The sequence below is a fragment of the Manacus candei genome, unplaced genomic scaffold, assembly GCF_025592945.1.
Source record: "Manacus candei isolate 608988 ecotype Guabito, Panama unplaced genomic scaffold, ASM2559294v1 h1tg000017l, whole genome shotgun sequence".
Taxonomy (NCBI): domain Eukaryota; kingdom Metazoa; phylum Chordata; class Aves; order Passeriformes; family Pipridae; genus Manacus; species Manacus candei.
The window spans coordinates 18501450-18528099 of record NW_026138065.1 but is presented as its reverse complement, the minus strand read 5'-3'; the positions used below and the strand labels follow the sequence as shown (position 1 = coordinate 18528099).

Here is a 26650-nt window from a genome sequence, read left to right as displayed (position 1 = left end):
AGGTCATTGCAGCTCTTTGGTTGCTACGTGAATTTCAAAGTTTTTGTGTTTGAAAAGGTGCTCCCTGCCCCTCTCTCTTACTGTGATGTGAAAATAGGATGGCATAAGATACTGAAAAGAGCTTGAGGTGACTTGGAGTGCTGCTGAATGAGTTATATGGGGGATCTCAAGCAGGTACCCATAGCCACCACAAATTCTCTCAATGGAGTGTAGAGGTCACTCACCTGTAGCAGAAACGCTATTTTGGAAGGAAAAGGACTTGTCCTGCTGGTTGAAGGCCAAGCATTGAAGAGTCATGAGCTTCAGAACAATATCAGGAACATTGAGAGCTAAGCAATGTAAGGGGAAGAAAAGTACTTGAAAACCACAAGTCTTAAGTAGTGGGTGGAGGAAAACCTGTGAATGGTCTTACTCTTGAGATGCATCTCAATGGAGGTGGAGCTGATATGAAGTATGCAGTTGGGGAAGGATACATGAGAGAGCCTGCATAATTACCTGCCTCTTCAAGTAATTATATGGATACCAATGTCAAATATGAGAAGTGTCTGTAAGTGTTTTGTTTTCACAGTCTGCCTATCAAAACTAGTATCAGCAAGTATAAAAGTACAAAACTTTTGTGCTCAATAGGTAATACAGTTACTGGAAACTTAGGGAAGCAGAACACTCATGTTGGTCAAATAGAGCATGGGTGGAGTTGTACCCTGTGAATCTCACGCTTATACATTTCTGGATTATCCGTATTAAAACTGAGTGTTTACAGCAGCAGATGCAAAAGCTTGTTAGAAAAATATTCTTTTATCTGCTGTAACTTGTGGTTTTTACAAAGTTATTTTTTTCCAGGATATTTTTGTATCATCTCTTAATCTTTTTCCTTCCTTTGCTTTTTCATGTCAGGACAAAAAAAGGTATGAAGGCCTAAGTGCACAAATCTGTTTAGCATACACAAACAGAGTATTAATTATTAGGCATGAAGTTGTAGATCATCTTACATGTCCAAACAACCCTTTCAAATGAGATTGTTTGAAACATGGGTCATGTTCTTTATAATGTATTGGTGCAGTAGTAGGTTCACAGACATGAACTTGCTTTGAATTAACCATAAAACAGTCACAAATATCAAAGGTCAGTAGCAGCTATTGCATTGCAGAACATTCATGGGTTTCAGCAAAATCATCCCGTGGATCACCTACAGACAAATCACTACAGCTGTAAAATGAATATATATCATGCTGAATTGAGAAGTCCTAAGAAGCTTTGTCCAATGTAGTTATATCTTTTGTTGTTCTTTTGAAATCTAATGCATTACTATAATGATTTAAATTTATAGTTTATGGCCCCTTTTTTTTTAATTGAGGTTTCGAGTGTATGATTATCTCTACAGATATATACAGATGTGTATAGATCTTTTACAGATGGGCCAGTTTACATTTATTCAAGTAATGGATAAATTCTTAACAGCATAAATTACATTCCTTTCAGAGCTTTGACTGAGATTTTTAGATGTAGTCTAAGTTTCAGACTTGAGTGAAGGTTGGTGGGGTTTTCTTTGGTTAGGTTCTATTTTTTGGGTAGGAGGTGTTGTTTGGGTTTGTTCATGGCCAAGTTCTGTATCCATCACAACATGGTGGATTGCCCAACTATATTTTAAAGTAAATAATAAGCAGTCTTTTAGACAGTTTCTGTTTAAAAATGCAGATGAGCAATTGAGGTGATGACTTTTGATGTTTAAGGCACTATCCACTAGACATTGCACTCCCGTTTTATGATTTGATTCTGCAGTAGGATCTTTGCAAATAAACTTACTGCTTGCTGCTTGACTTGTTATCAAAATGGTTCGTGAAAGGCTAGTGTAGAGTAATATATTGTTTTTATATTAACTGTTTGTAGGGGACTAAAATAAGATGGATCTATGAATTGTTAAAAAAAATCTCATGAGCTGTACAAGAAAGGACCATCATTTCAACCAAACTGTCTCATTCAGCATCAACCCTGAGCTGAACAGCAAATTAGTTTCAATTCAGTAAAGAAGAATTGGGAGATTAAGGAAAAAGAATGAAAAACTAGCAAAGGAAGCAAAAAATATATGGGATAACTGAGAGAGTTAACGACCAGTTAACTCCCGCATTTGCGGGAAGTGAGAACTTGGGGAGAACTTCCCACTCCATTGCCATCCCACGTAGTCTTGTTTTAGGGGCAAATTAGAACTTAATACAGTGTTGTTTGGGTCAGAGGGAGCTCTTTTAATTTTCCATGTTTGTGTTGTGTGTTCTAATTCCCATTTTTGTGTTCTTTTCATGACTCACATCCTTTACAAAACTGAGATAATTTGTGTGCTGGCACTTGGAGGAGGTGAAGAAGATACTGTGGGCAGAAGCATGGAGTCTAATTCTATTGATTTGGGGATTTTTTGAGAATTATGAATTACAGATATGGAACACAATTCTTGATCTTTACACCCTTTATAATCTAGTCTTAAGATAAGTGAATTGCAAAAAACTGCGGAGTTTTTTTTTTCTGGTAGCATGGTAGAAAAAACAAGTTTGTCAGTTATTTCTCTGGAAATATAAGACTCATCTGCAGTAAAATTATTCACTACTCTTCAGAACAGAAATTGCAAGTTGTACAAATACAGTGTTTCCTGCAGATGTGAGCTGATCATAGTACTGGTGAGAAAGCATTCTTTTGGGCCAGTTATTCCCTGAAATTGTCAGCCAGATCTTTATGCCAGTCCAAGTAATTTCTGTTGCTATTCTCTAATAAAAGACTCTTACCACTCTCAGAAAACTTCGTGGGTTCCTTAACAGACGGGGGTTTAAAATTACCTGTGGTTTCTGTGGCTTTATTGGATGAAACGTAGAATTTTCCACCCTGTGGTTTAAATTTCCATGTGCTGGAGTTTGTAGAATTTGTTTTTCTGAAATGCTGCTTCTGTTTAAAATGAAGCCCTTACTTATGTTTGGTGGAGGCTGGGAGGAATTGACTCAGAGAAGTGATAGTGGATGCTCTGGAATTGTTGAGGAGGCCCAGAATAGATGGTTCAGTAGTAAGATAATTTTTTTTCCAAATGTAGCCATTTCAAATTTCTCCTAGGCAGCGAATGATGAAGGGTGATGCTTTTCAGATGCTGTTATCCTCTAGTGCCTGCTGGTGACATGTGGGAGGAGGAGTGATACATGGCTTGGGAGGTTGGTAAAGTACCATCACTATGTACTGGATACCCCTCTTGAAGTTCCTGGCCAAAGTCTAAGAGGCTGTTTGAGCTGCTGCCTTGTTCAATCTGCTGGGATTGGTTTGGTGCCTGTGACTGTGGGGAGTCCCACACAGAGTAACGTGTCTGTTTAATGCTGTTCCATTGACTGAAAAATGAACCCTAATTTTTAGGTTCATCCTCATGTCTCACGAGTACTGGAGACAGCATATTTATCCCTTCATATTCCAAAAGCAGGGGAAGAATTGATGTTTTCCTGGATAAAATTAAAAATCAAACTGATGAACTATGAAAAATAGTGAAACATCTTATTTTGAAATTTACAGTACTCTATGGTGAGACCTAGCATGTTTTTGCTGTCATTTGGCTACCACTACTCTTACCTTAAACCACTTTTTAAGACAAATACCTTAGATTCACACCTGCATGGATGTCTCCTCACTACTGCCAGTGAACACTGTAGATGGATCTTTGCAATGGATCTTGTTCCCTGTGGCTCTCTTGAAGGCATAGGTCATCAATAGCTTGGGAAACATGACCAACACATCAAAAATGATGCTCTTTGGTCTTTTTAGAATGAATCAGTAGTGAACTGCACTTAAAATTTTTGTGCTATATTTGCTTAACAGGTTTACCTCTTTAAATAAATAAATCTCCCTCTGATTTAGTAAAAAAAGAGTGGCCTATGGAAGGCCTGGATAGATGTCTTTTTCAGCACGAGGAAAAGGGCAGATATTTAGGAGTGGGAGAAGAGAAAGGGAGGAAATGGACTTTTGCTTCAAAAGTGACTGACTTTGTTCTTGCATAAGAGCTGTTTCCTCTCTGAAAGGGGAAGGGCATGCCCTTGAAGGAAGTTTTTTTGTTTAAACTTCTTTTGAAGTAGTTCTTTAGATTATAAAATGTATTTTTAATGAAAGAAGAAATCTGTAAGAGATTTTGAAAACTTATGAGAAGAAAAGGTATAATTTTGCATTGTGCAGAACTGGCAGAATGATCTCACAGCTTGCAGTTGTGCTTACTTTCAAGGCATCTTCTTTTAAGCTAATCCCTGTTGAATTACTTTTCAAGACACTGCCAAGAAGGGCATGTTGGAGTTCAGTAAAATATTTGCTGTAATGAGTGAGGTTTTTGGGTTGGGAATCATTCATTTTAATTCTCTAATAGTTGCCAGGGTAATACATGATTGTCATCACTTGAAACAGATGCTGCTTCTGTAGAATGATAAAGAACAATAAAATGTCTTCCCAGTGTGCTACTGTATTCTTTGATCAACCAAAATATTCTTGATTTCCCAGTGATATTCTTGCTCTCCAGCTTCTTTCAGTTGCTGTTCCTCATGTGCCCTCTCTGCAATGCAAAGCAGCTGCTGGTGGTTTGAAACCCCTTTTCTCCTGTAGTACACACATGGCCCATTACCTTGCCTGGCTTTGAATCAGCTAAATGGCTTAACCTACTTTGTTTTCTACTCATGCCCCATTTACATAGCTATGACCTCTGAGAAGCTGTTGGTTTGTAGTTGAGTTTGAGAGTCCTTCTGCCTCTCTGTGTTGTGTCAAGGCTTAAACCTCCACAGCACAGTTCACAGAGGGGAGCATCAGTCAACTCTGCTACCATCTCATTTGATATGTTGAGGAGGTCAGAGCATTTGCAGCTCACCCTTACAGGGCAGAAAGATTTGCACCCCTGTTCTTTGAAGTTTCTAATTGGTGATATAACTGGCATTGGGAGCTGCAGCAGCCAGGTAATGTATCCCATTTTTGGGGTATTGGGGTTCAACAGAAACAGTCTAGTCAATGTTAGTACTTGGTGGGGAAAAAAAGATATACAGAGATGTGCAGAGCACTTGCATCTGTGCACATCAGAAAGACCACTCAGCAGTGGAACCTTTCCTGGTTTGGTAATTACTATTATTTGGACTCCACACAGGGAACACAGTAATATTTGGCTTCTAAAATGATGATTTGACATAGCTACTTATTCATTTTACAAATGTTTTATAGTGATCTGCTGCATGTTTATGCAGCCTGGGAATTTATCCATAATTTTTCCATTATAAGACTTTTTAATAGTTTATTAATTGAAGGCTTTGGCAGACAAAAAAGAAAAAAACCAAAAAGTGTGGGGTTTTTTTCCTCCCCTTTTTTTAAGGAAATATCAAACTTCTCTCTTCTGTTTGGACTGGTACCCAATCTAAGATGAATTATAAGGTTTATAATATTTTGAAAATAGTTGTTTTCTGCAGTGTTCGTTCTGACTGGTCCACTGCATGTATTTAAAGATGAACACTTTAAGGACAGTAGAAATATGAATTATATGGTACTTTTTGAAGTCCATTTACTTTGCTAAAGTAAAGGCTTTTCTTCATGGATTAACGTACATTTATCTTGGTTCCTTTTTATGTGCTGCATAGGTATGTGTGCTTGTAGGAACTTCTGCTAGCTTCTTAAAGCAGATGGGGTTTTATGTTTTGAAAATGAGGGTTTTAATAAAAGATTTTACGCAGTCCTTCCTAACCTGGGGCAGCTGCCACAGGTCTGGATTTGTAAAGTACTGCTGAGAGAGCATTGGATATGCTGGGACAGAGAGCCATTAAAATAAATTTTCTGAATATAGGAGGTACAGGTAGGATGGTGGTATTAAAGGCATTTTGTTCAGAACTGTTCTGATCTGTTGTCTCTGGATCTCAGTCTGATTATGTGCCTTATTAATTCCCCTGCAGTTCTTTTTATCAACCTGAATGAATATAGTATTAACCATGAAGCGATACACTTCTGCATTTGGTGTAACCAAATAGTGAATTAAATCAATATGCAAAACTGTTCATCTTGTAGGAGATGTTTAACAACTGTAACCTCGACCGTTCCTTTCAGTTTAATAATAATTGTGAATACATTTCACTACTAACATTAGGGTTTTTTTACTAACTCCTTTTAAAAATTTGTGTTGTGAAAGTATTATTGTGGTTCTTTATTTTGGTTGTTTCGATTCTTGGTCTGTCAGTAGTGAGTATCATGTTTTAACTGAATGGAAATTGGCATTGAACTCCATAATCTCTTTCATATTTAATCCATTGGAGGAATTTGGCTCAGTGTTTCTTTTGCGTTCAGGTATTTTAAAAGTACCCTTTTGCAAGTATTTCTAAGATTAAGGCGTTTTTTAGGGAAAAACAGAGTTTTAGGATTGTGGTTTATATTAACTTTTTTTTCCTTCATATGTCTTCATAAGATAAGTGAACTACAGTTTAGATTCTATATAATCACAGTAATAATACCTTTTCACTTTTTACCCTTACATGTAAATTTGCTGTTTGTATTTATTTCGTAGAATATGAACTTAAACTGTCTATTTGTATAATACAGGTAAATTTGGTAAAACTGTATTAGAATTTCCTTAGTGAGTATTTAGTAAACCTGAAACAGCATGGATAAAGAATTCAGTACCTTGTGATTGAGCAACATATTCTTTTGCAGATTTTTTTTTTTTGTGGTTGGCCTGTGATTTATTGGAACAGCCAAATACAAAAATCTGTTACGTGTTATTTTGGCTTGGCAGAAATAATGCAAAGAACTGTCAAAGGCAAAGAGTAATCAGAAACTGTAATTTCCTTTTTACCACTGAAGAATAGATTTTGCTGGATTAGACCTTCAATGCTAATCTATCTCTGTGTGGCCAAAGAGTTTTTTGGAACCTTTTTGTAGTATATTTATTTTCTGTTTGCTTCAAGCCAAATGTTATAAGGTTGTGTGTTTTTTGACACATACAGGATGGTGATGTGAAAAAAGTTAAAGAAGGAATTGATATTAGGAACTCTGATCCAGACCATTAAAATTGGGGTTGCCACTTGATGCAGTTAGGTCATGGCTAGCAATACTTGTATGTTCAACTGTGGAGCTGTTTGTTTTTTTTTAACTTTACAACTGGCTTTAATATTAAGAATCATAGTTAAAATTCGTAAACAGTTCCAAAAGAATATATTGCAAAACATTTACCACAGTTTTATGCTTTTTTAGTTTATTTAGTTGGCTGTTTAAAAAAAACTTGATTTCAGTCTTCCTTCTGCTGGTAAGCGTGTTTTCCTTTCTGCGCTATTTTAACAGAAAGCACTTTGCCTCTTGTGATTGTAATAGGGCCACACTCCTTAAGCCTTCTGTCTTAGATAAAGATTAGTAACATTTCTGTCTTGAAGCATTAATTTGATGTTTGACATAATATCCATTCCTTATTTGCCTGAACACGTTTGTTTGAATGTCTTCAGTATTTCAAAATGATGGGACAGACGTACTCGTGCTGTGGAGGCTCCTTTCTGTGGCTTTTAATTCAGAACAAACCAGTTAAATGCCTCTTTCTGCTCTGCAGATGACAGCATCTCGGCTGCGAGCACGTCCGATGTCCAGGACCGTCTTTCAGCCCTGGAGCTGAGAGTGCAGCAACAAGAAGATGAAATCACTGTGCTAAAAGCAGCGCTGGCTGATGTGCTGAGGCGTCTTGCTATCTCTGAAGACCATGTAGCTTCTGTGAGAAAATCAGCACCAAGTAAAGGTAAGCCCGTATTTGGTAAACTCTTTCTGAAGTCAGAGTGTTAATCATGTTAGAATGTTCTCCACTGGTCGCTTCTTTTTTCCCATTTCTGTCTCATTTGGAAAAGCAGATATATTTGAGCTGGAGGGGTTAGATTTTTTTAGTGGCTTAAATGTATATGGCTAATAGATATCTGAAATATGCTTGCTAATTTTGCTCTTTGCTAAGATTTTTATGTTCTTGATGCCTCTGAAAATTTTCCTAATTTCTTGCTAAAAAGTTCCTGTTTCAGTGTAAATGGTGCAATGCTTTACAGCTGCAGTCTTCAGCCTGCCATTGTGGGTTCTGGGGCTTCTGGACAGTTTTTAGTCTCAGCTTTGACTTCACCTAGAAGTTACTCAACTGAAAGGGCATATTAGAGGCTGCCTTTCCCCCTGCCCCTAAATTAAAAAGAAAACAAAAATCAAAACACATTGCCACCAAATAAGAAGGCTTTCTGAATATAGCTATTTCGCCACCAGTAGGTTTCATGTAAGAAATGGCCACGTAGCCACTCAGTAATCTTTCTTTTGGTTAGTCACTAGTAACTTTACGTTGCAACTTTGAAATATGTAGGATTGTTAAAGAGTAGAGAAACTGGGTGCTGTTTGCACTAATTTTTACTTTTTTTTTTTCTTCCTATGGACATTTAATTTTCTTTTCTGGAGAACTATTTGAATCAAGTTTTGGACTTAGTCTAACTTAAAGTTGTGTATTCAAAGAAAATTACAGCTATGTATATTTGTGACATATATCAAGTCTCTAATTAAAGAAAAGGTTAGGTCATATTTCAAATAATTCACACCTAGAAGTGGTTTATTCAGTGGTGTCTTTATCCCATCTATTTAAAGCTGATTTCATGATTAACAGTGAAAATGTGTTTTCTGGTGGTACTAGGTAAGTGAACACAATGGGAACACATCCACCACAAATTAAATACATAATTTCATCTAGTGCCATCAAACCATGCAACACAGACATCTCTGGGATCCATCCCTGTGTTTCAGCCTTGAAGTACACCTGTTACACCAGTGCAATAACACTGAACTGATACAACACAGCCTGTGTTTGGGTGACTGCATTATACAGGCTGAAAATGCAAAAGCTGAAAATGCTGAAAGTTTGAATTATTTTAGACGTGGCAGAGATATCAAATTCCTTAATTAAGTGGTTTTACAGTCTCTCTGCCAGATGGAAGGAAGTCATGATGCTTAATTGGCTTGAGCTCTGAATTCTGCCATTCTCTCTTGCTTGCTAAATAGTAGATTGTTGTCATCCCTGCTTATAAATGCAGCTTTTATCTCTCCGATTTACATGTCTGGTCCCATCAAGATTGAGGCTTCCTTTTTTAATTCGTTGTAAATAGAGCTCTGGCAAGTATTTTGGCTAAATCACTCTGCTGTCCACTGTCCATTATGACGAAAAGAAAATATTCAAGTGAAAAACTGTGGTCAAAATGCACCATTGTACCTTATTCTTCCCATTTAAATGCAGAGGAGCTGGGATGTGCACAAACATGGCTAAAAACCTTTGACTTAGAGCTGTCTAATACCCAGCAAACTTTGCGTACAGGCAGGACAAACATGCTGTGTTCTGCAAAATACCTTGGAGCCATCTCCTTTCTGGGGATCTTGGGACCATACCGAGTTGTCTAGGTCAATTCGTGCAGTGAAAAATAAACTAATTATTTGAAGGAGGCAGTGCAGACAGAGGGTGGAATATCTAAATATCTTCAGGTTGGTCGTATAAATCTCTACAAATGAACACCAACAGCTTGTAACTGTGAAGAAAGAGATGGGGACCGGGACAGATATGTACACGTATGATCTAATACATTGAACTTATGAGTTATGACTAATTGGCACTGTATTTAATTTGTGGTGGATGTGTCCCCATTGTGTTCAGTTACCTAATACCACCAGAAAACACATTAGCTTCACTGTTAATCATGAAATCAGCTGTATATAGATGGTATTAAGACAGTACGAAAAAAATTGCTCACATAAAATCACTGGAATTTTTTAAGAGTCTAAAATTAGTCTTGAAAAGTAAGCTTGAGATTAAAACAAGTTCATACATAGCTTTTTGCAATACCCTAGGTTCTACATTTGATTTTTGTGTTTTAAGTTCGTTCAATAGCTAAAAAACTCTTGAAATGTTTTAACAGAGATCAGTGTATTATTTTCTTGGATGAGTAGGATTAGTAGAAGTTCTGAATTGCCATACAAAAATAATACTTAAGGAAGTAATTGTTAAGTTTCCTTTGAAGTATTACACATGTATATAACAGGCTCTTACTAGTCAAGTCATGATTGCTGCAAAGGTAACTGTATTCCTCCAAAATTCGTTTTGGTGTTTATGATCCTATCAAAAGTCTGGATTTCTGCAATACAATAATTGTGGTTTTTGTGGTAAATATTATAGGTAGGTTTTCTTGGTTTTCTTTAAAAAAAATGCTGAGGCTTTCAATCACAAAAGTATTTTTCTCTATAACAGCTCTTAAATACATACTGACATAAATAGTTACTAAAGAGCATAGATATGTATATAGATTTATTATTTCATTGAGAGATATGTGTTTAATTTCAAGTATGGCAACACAGTGAGATAAATACTTTCAAAACAAACTGAACTTATCATAGTACCATAAAAAGCCATCTTGAATCTTTCCATTTAGTTTTAGTCTGAGTGTGAGGCAATAACTAACTTAGTTTGAAGGAGTCTTTCCTCCTTTTTGCTGAAATGAGTTTTCTAAAACCTTTCAATTTTTTTTTGTTGCCACCTCACCAGTGTCTTTGAAGAGAGATTTTTCATAGGCTAAAAATAAGTGTTGTGAACAGTCTGTGAATCAAGCTAAAAGGGACAAATCCTTGTAGCTTTTTCACTGTTTTTTCTTATTCTGAAGTTGGTGGCTCAACTTAGCACAAAAAGCGATCCCGTCATGCTTTGTCTAGTTAGTCTGCATTGCACATCTGGTGATCTAATTCTGTTCTTAATTTTCTTGCTTCTTTATTTTAGGTTGATAGATTGAAACAGTAGCTGAAGATAAAGTTTTTGGATTATCCTTTAGATCTTAGTTTTTCCTTTTTTTCCTACATTTGTGCCTCATGCTTATTTTGAACTTAGTCCAGTCTTCAGTGAAAAAATTTGTCTGGGCATGGGTAGATTTTTATTTCTAACTCATGGGCTATCAGTCAGGAGGTTGCTACCTATGATTTTATACATCTAGTCCTCTCTCAGAAGCAAGCTACTCTTCATACAGGGATTTGTGAACTGTAGAAGATAAGATAAAGGGCAAAATTTTTTATCCACTGCAGTGCCTCCTAGTAAAGCATGAAGTGGAGATACTGAATAAGGAAAATACTTCTAGTAGGAATTGCAACAGGATTAACACTTGTCTGTATTTCATAGAGAAAAGCAGGCTGGGAGTGTTCGCGTGTGACTTCTCAATGCAAAGTTATTCTAAATAGAGAGAATCTCTTAAAAAAAAAAAAAAAAGGCTATGATAGTACTTCTCCAGCTCTGCACACAGCTAAGAATAACTACACAAAGGAGAAATTACCAGGTCTGAAGGCAGTGTTGAGGATTAGAAATGTGTAAGGGCTTGGTTAGAGATCAGATCCCCAGCAGCTATGGGTTTTGTGGGGATCAGAGTGTGGGAGTGTGTTTGTGGGATTTTCCTTTCTCTCTTTCTTTTCTTTTTTAATAGATGGCTTTGTAAGAAGAATTTCTTTGGTGGGAAATTCTTTGCTTTTGGCAGCTCTGTGCTCTTGTTGCCACATGCCTCTGCTGTTGATGCATGATTGATGCTGTTAACATTCACAAAAAGTTCCCAAACCAAAGATTACCTGGACAGTGAAGAAAAGGAAAGCATAAAGCAGTCTGGTACTCGTGGCTGCCAGCAAGATAGATTGGCTCACAGCTGGTGCCTGGTAAACCTATTAAAATCTTCCAGGGTATCAAAATGTGTGTAATGGGAGAATTCATCCCTCAGGCTCTGTGTGTGTGGACAAGTTTGTGCCACACAATAGCACCAGTAAAATATCTCAGGCTAATCATTTCACTGGAGTATGAACTTGTGCCTGAAAAAGTGGCCATCTACCAGAAAGTACATCTGATGTCTGCCTGTAGAGAAACAGAGTTCATGTCCTTTTTCTAGCCTAAGAAATAATGAGGAGGCTTGTCAAAGGTTAAACCTTTAGGGGAACATTTCCTATTGCTTGGACAGGAATTGATATGAAATAACTCGTATGCAAATTGAACTCACAAAGCGAAATTGGAATAGTGGATGGCAATATGCAGAAAGGGTTTCTCATGACAATGCAGGCTGGCAGACTGAGAGACATTTTATTTTGCTTAAAGCAATGTTCTTGGGGACCTGCAAAAGCAGCTATGTACTGGAAGTGCAGTTGGTGGGGTATTTTTAGTTTTCATTTTTCCTTTGTGCAGTGGGCTTTTAAAATAGGAACCCATCAAGTTTTCCTTCTTTTCCTGATTCCTTCTCTTATATGAAATAGTATGTCTCATCAAATTCTGTCTCATTGCACTAATGTAAGCAAAGCACTTCAGATGTGATTTTTTCCTTATCTCAGCAATAGTTTCCTTTCAATAACATTGTCATTTTGTTTTATGTTAACAAAAATTGACTTCAGGTGTTCAGCAAACTTCATTAATGAAAGGATAAGACAGACTTGCATTTTTTGGTTTTTTAGTCTTAAAATGAGCAGAGTTGTTCTATAACTGAGTACATGTTTATCTTGTCTAATCAGTAAATGTTAATGGAAGAGAAAATAGAAACGTAAATAGGAAAATGTTTATGGTAGTGGTCAGACTTAAGTTCTTATCCACAATATTAAAACTAACCTGGCAAGCTTGTACATGTGTCATTTTACTCATGGGAAAAGTCCAGTTGAAGTCTGCAGACTGTATGCTCACATAACAAATAATGATACTCTTGAGGTCTTAATGCATTTTCCAGGTATTGGTTTTAGTGCCATCTGTTCTTTCTGCATTAAAATTATATTTTCTGCATTTCTTCTCCATTTTTTCTATCCTCTGTTCTGACTTATTGAGTATTTTCTTTTTCTTCTTTTATACTTACTATTTTTTATGTTCTTCGTATATTTTCCTTTATTCAAAGAATTTGGACTAGAGGACATTAATGAACTAAAGGTCAGTAACCAGCTAAACCAAGTTTAGGAAGAGAAGTGGAGAAAAAAGTTCAGGAGTTTTTGGGTTTTTTTTTAAAATAATTTCTTAATCTTGTTCATTGGAGAAGATATTCAGAGCATTGTAGAGCATTTTTCAGTTGTAGGGATAAGTATCCTTATTCTTTTGCCATATGCTTCTTACAGTTTTGGGTATGTTTTTTGCATCTGTGTGCTTTTATTAGAACAGTAGGCAAATTTTCCTGAGTGGTACTCTGCTGTTCTCCGTGATGCTTCTCAAACCAAGAATTGCAGTGTTGGAAGAGTTCAGTGTTACCATTAACTTTTTCAAATAAGAACTGCTTATTGTTTATAACACTGCAATAGCTTTTTCATCACTGTTTGCCAGACTATACCAAATTGTTTCAAATTATCATAGTTAAAATTTTATTTCCTCTGCTTGGATTTAGCGCGTTTGACAATTGGTTGAGTGAGTAGATGGTGCTTCTAGGAAAGTACAGCAAAATAATAAGATAGGAGGGAGAAGGAAAAGGGGTGTGTGGTTTTAACATGCAATTGGACAAAGAAGTCTTCAGTTTCCATGTTTTAAATGCATGCTCGAATAGCAGAGCCATGGCTCCCCTAACGCCTGAAAAACTAGTTCTGTATCTATAGGAGGACCATTTAAGTTAGAAATGTATGGGTTAAGTCCCTAGCTATAAAAGTTTTGTAGGAAATCTCAAAATATGTATTTAATTATTCTTAACATTTTAGTTAGTTTATCTACCTGTTCGGAAAGATTCACTTGCATCTCAAGATTTATGCATTAGCTATACATTCTCAAACTGTTGCATATAAACATACCTCTATTCAGATAGTTCTTTTCTTTTTAATAGGAAATGACAAATAATATGTGTTTAATTGCTAACTGTCAGTTAAAAATTGTGAAATTTGGCCTCAATTTAAAAAAGAAAAATATAAGAAGCATGCATCTTTTTAGCTGGATATAATTATTGTAAGAATAATGAAGTTTGTCAGAACTTAGTTCTGTCTTAAAATTTGATTATTAAACAAGAAGCAGCATAACCCATAGGTAGCGGACTGAATTATTTTTCGTGATGTGCTTTCGTCATTGTTTGAAACCTGGTGTCTCACCCTGACCTGTAATGTTTGTTCATGTGATAGAAGAAGAGAACGTTTTTTTCTAATTAAGAAGTCTCAATCAAAATTTGACTCTCACTATGTAAGTGAAGTAGTTGAATAAATCAAAATGCTGAAGAAAATATTTCTCTACCCTTCAGAATACAGTACTCACTTTGAAAAGATTTTTAGTGCTTCTGATCTGTTTCTTTGCCAGCATCTTCTGTGAACTGAGGGACTTGAGGTCCTTCAAAAGTTTGGAAACAGAGCAGTGGCTACAATAAACTGCTTTCATACAATTCATTATAAAATCTTGAAATAAGTTTAGAATTTGTCATAATTTCTAGTTTGTTTTTGATGTTGTTATATTAGGAAGGAAGTGCAGATAAAATCTTATGTTCTGGTACACTTAGAACTGTTTCTGTCTGTTTTTTCTGCAGCTCACCTCTGTGGGCTCTCTGGTGAGTTAACGTTGTAGGCTTCTTTAGTAAGAGTACTAAATTGGTTTCCTGTCCTTCCAGGCATCATTTTTATTTGCACGAAACCCCATGGCATGTAATATATTTGAAATATAGAAATCTTTGTAAAGTTTTGCTGAAAGTGAAGTATTTTAAGGTTTTTGAAGGACTTGGGTATTGTATGCCTTAATGAAGAGGGAAAAAAATAAATAAACTATAGAGCCCCACTTTTTAATTTTTGTAACATGTAATTTATTGAGCTTTTCCTTTTAAATCCACTTGAATTAAGTGTCCAGAGAAGTTATAATATAGCTGCAGCTACTTACTTTAAATTGGAACTACCTGAAGAAGAGAAAGAAAGGTTTGCTCTTATTTTGTAAGGCAGTTTATCTGTCAGGATATTGGCAAATATGAAGATATTAAGCAAATTGATGTTTCAGTAAACATGATTAATAGCACAATAAACTACATTTTAACCTAAAATATTGTAACTTTTGAGTTTTGGGAAAAAAATGAATTACTAACCGATCCTCAGCTCTAGCACTGTCTAAGTATGTTTGGAGACAAAAATGTTGCATTATCACAGGACACACGTTTTCAAAACTTAACACTGCCTCTTACAGCTTGGCTTCATTTTTTTCCCCAGTTAGCTAATCAAGGCTGATAAAGAGTTGGAAAAAGATTTTTGGTTTGTTGTGGTCTGTTTTTTCTAGTCCTACTTATCTTTAATTCACACATTTGTATACTTGACAGATGTTAATGAAATGCTTCTTTTGAACTCAACAGATACTATTCTATGAAAATTATCAGAACAGAGATGAATCCATTATCCATAAAAGACATTTTTTACCACTTTGATCTCTGACAATTTGGCTTTAATCCTGGTCACCATACACTGGCTTTCATTTTATGTTCAGTTTATGTCTGGCTTTTGTTCCAAGCTAGCAGATAATGCTGAGTGCTGTTCAGCCTGAAAAATTTCAGACTTTTTATTCTAGCAGGTGACGTATGACATGGTATTGGCAGAGATGTGCAGCCAGAGTGCTGGGAGAACTCAATTGTTTTAGTGTATTGATCTGGAATTTGTGTTCTCCTGTCCTGCTTCATTATTTCCCAGGTGTCTGAAGCAAAGTCACTTGACTACTATGACTATGAAGTACTGTCTCTGCAGTGAAGAAGGTTATAGTGGTGTTAATTTTTACATCTTTTGACTGTAGAGATGCCCTGGTTAAGAGTCATGAAGAGAATTGAGTGGTTTGGACTGGTGGGTCAGCTTCCTCAGATTTATGACCCAGCTGAGAAGATCCCTATTGCGTGTCTCTGTCTCTGTGGGCAGCCAGGCCTTACTGCTTCGTTGCCTGGGATGTGCACAGGGCTTAAACTTGCACTTCCTTCTTGTGGATTAAAATATAAATGCTTTTTCTTTACATATAATTGCAGATGATAAATTGAATTTTTTCCCTGTTAAAAGTAGGTATTCTAAAAGTTGTTTTTGAGCATCTAGTTAAAATACAATATATAGAATTTGGAAGGGGTCTTCTTTCTGAGGGTTATTGGGTCTGGGGTTCGGGGTGTTTTATTTGTTGGGGTTTTTTCATTGCTTTTCTTGCTTTTTTACATTTTATTGCATGTCAGGTGTGGCACATTACTGTAACTGATCAAGATTTTTTTCTGGAGTGTAAGAAAGCCTGATACATTTTTGACACTTTAAACAAAATGGTCACTGCAGTTTTTTATCCGGGCTATGTTTCATTGTTAGTCATTTTGTAAAATTTGTTTTTACTTTGATTCAAAAATCTTAATCTCAAACGTTATTTTGCATGCCACTTGTTGACATTAGGAAGCACTTTGCAGATCTGTTATCAATATCCACTTTACTGAAAAACAAATAATCCCAAAACTGCTGTTTGGTTCCCTTTTTTTAATTATTATTGTATTCATCCCTGCATGGAGTAGTGCACATTTTTGTAATGAGTGCATGACACTACACTGATACAGAGTTTTACACTGATTTAGATTTTTATTTCTAATCAGTTTTGTGGCTAGACATAAACAGGAACTAACACTTTCCATACCTAGTAGGGGTAATTATTCTAGATTTCATCAGTAAACAAAACGGCTATGTGCTCCTTGCTTGATAAAGCTGACAGTGTGTTCTCCATCTTATTAAACTGCTGTGCCTTGTAGCACTGTTGTTCTTTACACTTCCCACTGAATGCTTTCCCTGCTGTACTGGCAATTACCGCTGTTATGTCTCCCAGTTCACGTTTCTGGAAAGCCATACTAGTGCTGGTTGGAGAGGCATTAATCTATTACAATGAGCAGACAGAGATGTTAAGGTCATATGCAGTTCAAGAGTGAATCATAGGCCTTGATATTGTGCATCTCCACAAAGAAGATGACTTACTTTGTCACTGAAAATAAAAGAAGCTAATTTATAGGCTTCTAATAGTAAAAGTGCTTTATAAGCTCATGTGCTTTTGGTTTTGCATCTGAGTAACATAGGGTAAAAATCTCTTGAGCTTTAGAGGTTTTGTACACTATACTAACTTCTAAAATAAAATCTGTGTTCCAAATGTTTATGGTCCAAATAAACAGTCTCTAAAGAGTACTGGTTGGAAGGAATCACACAGCAAATTGATTTATGCAGAATTTAGGAAGAAAATATAATCTTTGAAGTGTTTCTGATTTTAAGTGTACTTTTACTTTCTTCAGATTTCCTTTTTTTCTCATTTCTGCCTGGGATATTCTGCATGCTCCTTTTTGCTTTCCTGATCTGAATTTCAGGTGTGATCACATGATGTGTGGTGCACTTTGAAGAAGTATATGGTTAGTGCAAGTCAGCCCATTTCCGCCTTCATACAAATAGTTCTGAAATCTAATGTTCCCTTGATGAGTATCTCATATATAAAGTGCTTGTTTAAAATAAGAATTAATTTGCCTCTCAATCTACCTGATAGAGCCATGATGTGACAAATGGACCAAATGCTGGTATTGTTCAAATAAGGCATCTGCGTCAGTTTGTCCTCTGTGCACAGAGTTGTCGATTCTCCCGTTGCTTTTTTACTCCTCACTTTTATCTTCAATGTGTGACCTTATCTATCTCACACTATTCCAAGCGTGCCATGAACACAGACCTGTTATTTTTCTGTTGATTGTGTCCTTCGTGCTTGTTGCTGAAGTCAGAGTGACTGGTTATCACGACCCCAGGAGATCCAGTAACAACTTGCTTTTTGTGAAATGGGGATGTGACACAGAGATGGGCTCAAAAGTGACCACTGATTTTTGGATGTTTAATGTGAGTTTAGTCCAGGGATCTTTTTACTGGGCATGTAGTGCTTCAGAGGGGAAAAGTACAAGTTTAGTGCTTAGGAGGAGGATCTTGGAAATAAGACAGGCACACAAAAAGAAAGAGACACACAGTTAGTGGGAAAGGATGAAGCATCAGGTTCGATTAAAATGCCTTGTATTTCACTGGCATTCTGTGGCAGAGGCAGGTCTGGAAGCTAATTGCCAGGCTAGTGTTCAGCTCTGAAAATAGAAGAGCCTTTGCTCTCCCTTGTCTTCCTTGCAATCCCCTCCCACATTCACTGCATAGTTTTAAACTTCTGCAATGAGTGAAGTGGGCATCTGACAGACAACAGCCTTCTTCACATATACACTCTTGATTCATCCCTGGAGAGAGTCTGTAATGTTCACTGGATGTGGCAGATGGTCTACAGAGTGAGCAATATCAGAAACTTAATAGCTATACCACAGTGCATATACTGAAAGGTATTTTAAGGTGCAAAGGGCAGCTGAAAAGAAACTGAAAATCTTGATTTTTTTTTTTTTCCCCCTCCAATCCTTAGAATCCCAACCCTTAAATAACTTAGTAATTATTTCATAGCAGCATGGTGGTAGAGAAGCAGACCCCTCTCAGGTGTCTTCTGGGTCCAGCTGCCTAGATTAAAGCTTTCATGAGTGTATGTCACTGGATGGTTGTCCCAAATGCTCAGGCTGCTGCTGTGTGACACCAAGTCCACAAATGAGAGTTTTTTGTTTTTTCAGATGGACTTTTGGATAGAGATTTAAACCCTTATGTTTTTCAATATTACTTTTTTCTAGGTCAGCCAAGCCTGCGAGAAGCTATCTCGATGTCATGTATAACTAATGGAAGTACAGGAAGCAGGAAAACAGGCCACAGTTCATCTGTTTCTGTTGCCAAAAAAGAAACTTTTTCATCTGCTGCAAAAAGGTACCAAATTCTTATTAAAATTGAAGTGTTTATATATTAAAAAAACCCAAAACCAAAAAGAACAAGAGTTTAATTTTTGTCTCTGCTCAACACTCAGCAGAGCTGCCTGAGGTCTAGTAAGGCACAAATGAACTTTGGAGATGTACCATGTTGTTGGGCTGCTTACAGCAGGGTTCTGAACAGAATTCATAAATGGAGAGTATTTCTATACTGTATAGTGTCCAAAATGAATTCTCACTAAGGAAATACACAAATGTACAAATGGGAATTTTTTCCTCCTGGTATTTATAGATTGTTTTTTTTTCCTTCCCAAGGAAATTAAAGGATAAAACTGACTTCATTGTCTGGAGTGTAAATAGTTGGCAATAGCAAAATAGCTATGAATTGTTTAAGATAAAAGTTTACATTTTTGTAATCTTAACCCAAATATGGCTACTTAGCCTTTATGAAATCAGTATAAGATCTCAGATGTGTGGAAATAACATTGCTTGAGTAATTTGTAAGTTAAATGACCCAAGAACCAAACAATAGTAGTTTTCCTCCATATAATACTTTCAGCTTCATATGGTAAACAAAGTGTTTGCTTAACTGTGTTTTTCTGTGGGTCTGTTAGACAGTGATTGCATGCCTTCTTGAACAGTAGGTTTTGTACCTATTTGTTGTGAAGAACAGGCTACCAGATATAGCCACGGGGCAGAGAATACTCTGATGTGTAATGTGGTAAGTTACGTGAACAAATTCTTGGCCTCTGTAGAGTACTCTGGTAACTGCAGGGGCTGGTTTATCTTCTAGTGTGGATGTAAATACTGTGCTGTACAACAAGACAAGGAAATACTTCAGGGGATAAAAATGCTGCATGCAAATATAAACTGTATGAGAACAAACTAGAAAAAGCTTTAGTGCCCTTTGGGACTTGCAAAGCAAGGGTAATGCCCCACTCTTTGTTCTTCTCCATCGTGTAGCATTGCATATCTTTCTTTTTATTGTATTCTTATGTTTACTTTTCAACAGTAAATCAGACAGTGATCAGTGTATGTCTCTATCTGCTACTGTGACAGGCACGGGGACAAAAGACATTCCTGCAGGAAGGTATTTCTTAGTTAGCACTTTTCCATTAATCTTACCCCTGTGGCTCTTGGCACTTTGATGAGAGCCAGTCCGGTTCACGTGGTGTTCAGCTTGCATTTGTGCTGAATCATCTTCTTGATTCATTGGCTGCTCAACACTCGACTACGTAAGAAGAGCAGAGTGGAGTGGCCGGCATCCCTTTCATCTGAGTTAAGGTCTTTAAAAGGAGACCTGGATAGGCCAAAAGAGGAAAACCGTAATATGCAGAGGGCAGCTCTCCCTGGGCCCCTGAATAAGTGTCCAGGGGAGCCCACTGCTTCCAGAGGATGAAGAGATGTGACTCCTTTCCTCAAGAAAGGCCTTTCCTGCTTTAGAAAGGCCTAGGAAGGCTCTTTAGTTGTCTTTCCAGCAGTTCCTTTCACTCTCATGTCTTTATTCCTTAAATTTGTTTGGTACTTGGAAGAAACCCTTTTATAAAATTACCAGGTCAAAAAAGGTAAAAGGAAATGTAAGTGAATGTTAATAGTAGTCCCATCTCCTTACAAAGTTAGGGATAACTGTGTTTATTTCTACCACTTGTTGTGGTGAAAAGGAGGGAGACCAGAGGAGACTATCAGCTGGTCGTGGGATGCTTCACCTCAACTTGTCCAGGTCTTTCTTCAGGCTGAAGCTTAGAGTGGTGCGACAAGTGGACATGGTCATCTGTAGGTATAGAATTAACTTTAGATTCTAAACAGACCCCACAGCCTGCCTAGGGCTTTTCATGTTCTAACTATACATAGTCATACATCTTCTTAAAATAACAGAAGGCCTACTTGTGTCCAAATTGTTACTGTTGCTGAAGTTCAGTGTCTGTGTTTGGTGCACTCCTAATATTGTCCATTTCTGGATCTCTGGCCCCTGTAGAGCTGCTGTCTCTGAGAATTTCTTCTATGAATGAGCAGTTTCATTTCGTGGACTATTTAATCTTGTTCTACCAACCTGAACACTGGAGATGATGGGATGGCTCAGTAGCTGCACAGCAACGGCATGTCTCATGTCAACAATGCTGGTATGCTAAAATACCAGCTGTCACTAAAATCAGAGCCCAGGAATATTCTTTGAACACCAGGTAGATATGTCCCATTGCCAGAGATAAAGTCATATATGTGTTGAGAAAATCTCAGTCCTATAGTCTGGAATGGAAACAGGTTTGTATTTTGTACAAGCAAACAAAACCCAACCAAACATTGACTGTCAGAGACCTGTTTGATCCTTTTTCTTAGGACTAAACATTCTTCTGAAAACAGCTTCTGGTAAGAATAGTCTTCATGTTTCACAGTGACTGCCATCTACAGTAGCTGCCAGTGTGTTGTGGCCCAAAGGATGAAACATAGTACTAAGTGAAATTAAAGAAGCTCCAAAATTAGGACAGATAGTAATAGCTCTCAACTACTCAGATGCAGGCTGAAAAAATGCCTCATCAGGTTGGGTTTTGGAAATAATTTTTGGCTGCATTAAATGACTGCTTCCCGGAACAACTAGTTTTTAGAAACCCACAAGAAAAGGTGCTGGTTTTAATTTGGTTTCAGTTGTTACGCAAGGCCTAGTTGAAGAAGTATTAGTTGTGAGAGCCACTCTGTAATAGCCAGTCATAATACAATTAAGCTGAAAAATTTACCAGAAGTGAGCAAACAAAATAAATTCAGAAGGTATTCAGTACTCAGACTGCCACATATCTACGTGATTTCCCTCCAAATTAAAATGGCAGTCAAAAAAAGAATCCCACTTACAACCTGGTGGTAGATAAAAGCACTTCATTGAAATCCAAGGTATAAGGCATTACAGATAATGATCTCACCATGACCTAATGACCTGAAGAATTATTTTATACTACCATTAGAGAGATATGATGTCAGGTGAGCCGTTGTTCTGACCAAGTAGGATCATTCTTTGTAGCAATGCAGGGTGGACTTACGAAATCATAGTGTTGATGTGTTCTTTCTCTTCCTGCCTCCCTTCCATCTTTCACCATTATTTGACTGTATTTTGAAATCCTTAAATAGAAGAAAAAGGAAAATTGGAAGCATGTCTTCTTGAAATACAATTTTGTTAAAAAAATATGACAACAATCCATAAAAAAAACCCTGTCCTAACAGATTGACTTTGTTGTGAGAAATCCCATTCTTATGAGATAGAGAGTGCAGAGGTCCATGACTGTCATAGGAATAGAAAGACTCATTTTCTTTAATGAAAAGAGATTCCAAAAATTTATTTCACTATTCTGTATTTCTTGCAACAGACTGCAATAGTATTAAGTGTAGTGTACTTTGCATCCAGAAGTGCAAGTACTAGTAGTTAATTAAGGACTTTTGGCTATAAATTATTAAACAAAACCCCACAGTTCTTCAAGCTTTGTTCTCTATGATCACATATATGCTCTCAAGAAATGTGAAAGCTCTTTGTTTTGTTTTTGTCTGGTTTTTTTTGAAAAGAAAATGTAACTCTGATGGATTATATTGACATCCTAAACTTGTTATTATGGTTTACAGTAGAAATCCTGAGTGATCCTTACAAATGTATTTGGGGTTTATATTATTGTTCATGATTTTACCTGGTTTTCAATGCTTTGCTTCTCTGAAAACAGTTGGAAAAGTTGAACTCATGTAAGTGTTGGGGGCTTTGTCTCAGTGGTAGATGACACACTTTAATTGAAATAACTAAAGAAGCAAAAAGAAAATCTTATGGATGATTGGGGGCCTATTTTTATGAGTTTATTTTGAATGTTGTCTTACTGTTATTGATTTTTGGGCAAAGGTAAGTGGAAACACAAATAATTAAGATCATGCAAGGATTTGAGGCAGGGGAAATTGGTGTCTAAGAACAGAAATGGGGCTTCTCCTGTTCAGAAAGATACTGTTTACTTTTTACTTTGCAGGCTACTTTGACCCTAAGAGAAAAATCTTTCTTTTTCCTTGTTAGCTGGTGTTTGTATCTTGCTGGTTTTGTTCACTGAGAAATCTGTCTTGGAAGATTTAATTCTTTTATCTTAGGAAATAAATAGACTGTGTAGTACAGAGTACTCTTCTCTTTCAGGTCCTGGTTTTGTTTGAATGATTCAGTATCTTAAAAAGCATGTTGCCTTTTAGAAGAGCCTTTTAATTAACCTTTCTGTTGACTTAGAGAACCTTTGGTTTGGTTCTTAATAGATTTAAGATTCTTAATGACATGTATTTAAATTTGTTTCAAATATTAGCCTAATAAATACAGCACTATGAAAATAAAGATGTTCTTAGCGGTCATTGACTGAAGGCACTAAAGAAGTGGCAAGACAGTCTGATGTAAGTCAACTACAAATCAAAACAGTCATGAGTTTTCAGGGGTGATTTCCTTTGAACTCTGGTGCAGCCAGGGAGAGCCCAGGGACAAGCAACAGCATTTCAGAACTTTGGTGGCAACTCAAAGATAAGCAGTACCATTCATGTCCAGAAATACGGAGTGAGAGATACAGTTTCATGGTGGGCTTAAGCTAATTGGAGATAGCACAAGTCACAGTCCTGCCTTTCACTTGCACTGAGCCTTGTCTGACAGCATGGTAAGGTAATCAGTGAGCTGAACCACACGGTGGTTTTTTCCGAGGCACGGCAGACTTGTGGTGCATCAACTTGTGTCAGCTTTGAATGCTGTAGGAGCACCCGTGAACAGAGGACATGCTCAAATCAAAGTTATGTTCATTTTAAAATCGGAGTAAATGTAGTAAAACTGCGCATTAAAAATAAGTAAACAATTTTCCATACCCCCTGCACTGTATTTTATTTTTGGAGCTTGTGAATAAATCTTATTTCAGCAAAATGCTAACCTGAAGAGAGTGAGTAACTAATCAAAGTTTTTTTTCTGTGATTATTTATAGCAAGTTGTTAAATGCTTCTCCCATCTTTTCACAGAGGACATTTTCTCCCACCTTTTTAATTTATTTGCTTGTTTTCCTTTTTTTTCCCCCCTTATGTTACACTTTATTTTACAGCGGTACAGAAAAAAAGAAGGAAAAACCTCCAGGACAGAAAGAAAAAAAAGAGGACTCTCATTCTAATGATCAAAGTCCACAAACTCAAGCATCACCTTCTCCCCAGCCCTCCTCACAGACTCTCCAAACACACAGGCAAACTCAAGAAAGCAAGAGTTCTGCTCCAACTAAAAGGTTTTCACAGTACCACAGTACAGAACTAGAAAATTATTGTAATGATACTGAGTTCATATTTGACAACAAGTCATGTGAAATAGTTCTTCTCATGATCAAGTTAATGTTTGATATTTTTTTTGCTAGAGAAGGTGCATTCAATATGCATTGCAGCAGAGCAAATACATAAAAATGCATTTTTTCTTAACGTACATTTTTAAGATTATGAAAATTTTTTGTTCTCTGGTTGAAATCCTAATATGGTAGATTACCTCTAATCAACCATCATTCTAAAATATCTAATCATGACTATTACTTGATCCTTCTCAAAATACACTTCACATATTTTGTCTGACACAGCTGAATTGTGGGAGTGTATTTTGTACATGGCCATTTACTACATCTCATAATAGTATTTTTAAAATACTAGTATCATTGCAACCTTTCCTTCAGAAATTATAATTATTCTACAAAGTGACTGCAGTTTGTATTTTCAAGAGGTTTTTTTGTAGCCCTTCCCAAATTCCTGCTATGTTGCAGGATGGTTCACATTTATTCTCATTCTTTACAGGAGTGAAGTTCTGGTTTTACACCCAGATCATAGAACTGCTTGACTTGAGTAAATGAGGAAGTTTATGTAGGATTACCTCTAAATTCCCATCATTTTAGTGGGAATTAAACAGAGAAAAAAAAAAAGATACTTTGGGGATTTTAGATGGTTTTTTAAAGTCAAGAAAATGGATTTTAAGATTTGGGTGGTATCTTCTGAGTTTCAAAACTATGCAGATCACTTGGTGTGGTTTCTTTTTTCTTCATTCATTGTCACCTTACTGTTTTGGAAGGTGTGAAATTTTTTTTTTACTTTTTGGCATTTAGGAGACTGAGGCAAAATGAAAATGAAATTTATTTTTCTGAAATTTACTTTAGTTCACAAGATTGTTGTCTTGCATTGCTTGAATTCACAGCTCTAATAAATATTTAAACTTTCACTTGACTGATGCATGTTGTAACACTCCATAAAGGCTCTGTCTCCATGTCTTGCACAAACCCGTAAGTTGTCTGAAGCTGAACTTGTGGCCTGTTATTCTCTTGCCTGGTATCTCACTGTAAAGTTGTCTGAAGCCTTGCTTACTAATCTTTTGCAGTGTGGGGAAAAAATAAATGCTTTTTTTTGTCTCATAATGGTTTAACTTGATTGGATTAACTTGTTTGTCGCAGGACCTTTGAGGTGCTGTGGAAGGAGCTTGCCATTTCTAAGGTTGCATTCCAGGACTTAATCCTGCAAAAAGCATTTCTGACAGGATGAAGTATGATACTATTAGCAGGACATGTGCAAACTAAATCAGGTGGTTGAAGAGTGATTTGGGCTAGATCTCTTTTTGAACATGTATTCCATATGTGAAATTAATGAACTAGTGACTGCATAACTTGCAGGTTCCCATTAGTGTAAATTGATTACAATAAGATTGCTGAAAATTTCATCACAATTCATGAATTTAATTGTCTGTAATATTGGGCCAAACCTATTTTGTCTTACCCAAGAAGTTTGCAGACATTTGTTTCAAAAAGATTAAAGCCATTAATGTTGTTAAGTATGTGCTAACTGCAAAGCAGCCATATGAAACTGTAATTTGATAGAACTGTTCTGCCTCAGACATCAGTGTGCTAGAGCTGGTGAACAGTTAATCAGGGGAAAAAAGATTAATTTTCTTTGTTATCTACTTAATTGATTTTTAAATATAGTTTATTCTTTAAGGCTAATGTACTTAGCCTAATTTTTTCTGCTCTTGTAATTTGTTAGCAATGTAGTAATGAAGAGAGGTATTTTGTTCAAGTCTTTACGTAAAAGCTTTTGGAAATGCAAAGGAGTAGTTAAAAACGTGGCAACTGTCTTGCTCAATTGTTTTCATTCATCCAGTTAGAACTTTTTGACTAATCTTTTTTTCCTGTTTCATGCTTCAGCTTGAAGGAAGACCTAGTTCTGCTTTTGTCTCCTGCTGCTTGATCTGTCTGTTGCATACGAGTTCCAGTTAGTTATATTATCACCTTGTCATTTAAAATATTTTTTGTTTCTTCTAGCATAAAGAAATCCTTTGCTGCTGAAAAGCCTCATAGTGCTTGGGAGAGTCCAGATGATGGTCGTAACAAGCTGATGAGAATACCATCAACATCTAAATTAATATCAAAAGTGGCAAAGAATGCAGACAAGTATGTATTGATTTGGTACATAAAAGCAAGTGAACTTTAGAGTCAAAATATTATGAAATCGTTTAATTCTAGTCAACTTTTTTCTGTATATGCTAGGACCATTTGCATCTTTGTTTTTGCCATGAGTAACTACTTACATAACTTGCCGATGTGATGCTCCAGGTGCCTGTGGAATCTTAAATTTATTATAAAATGTGAATGCAGGATTTTTGCGTACATATATTTTAATGTTGCCCACTTGGATTAGAAGAATTATGTACTATGATTTAAGATGTATGGCTTAATGCCACTGTTGTGAAGCTTCCAACCTTTTTTCCTAATTCAAGCTGATTTGAAAATGCAACTGTATTTCCTTGAAGTCAATTTACTGGATTTCACATAGTATGTGTGTTTCTAAAGTAGACTGTAATAGTAGGAATATACTTTTATGTTTTCAGGTAGATCTCTCCATCTGAATGTTTAGCAAATTCC

The 26650-nt window shown here is 36.5% G+C and overlaps 1 protein-coding gene across 7 annotated transcripts in view; it reads left to right on the top strand.

Moving 5' to 3' along the window:
* The window catches only part of EML4 (EMAP like 4), a 153644-nt gene that overhangs the window by 74971 nt on the left and 52023 nt on the right, over positions 1-26650 (top strand). For 4 of the 7 annotated variants that reach the window (XM_051783131.1, XM_051783127.1, XM_051783126.1 and 1 more), the window contains exons 2-5: positions 7565-7747; positions 18618-18747; positions 23819-23992; positions 26051-26179. In XM_051783131.1, coding sequence (XP_051639091.1) covers positions 7565-7747; positions 18618-18747; positions 23819-23992; positions 26051-26179 — 616 coding nt within the window. Of the gene's footprint in view, positions 1-7564; positions 7748-18615; positions 18748-19390; positions 19468-23818; positions 23993-26050; positions 26180-26650 lie in introns of those variants that run through there. The other 3 variants (XM_051783129.1, XM_051783128.1, XM_051783132.1) reach the window with 2 other exon arrangements.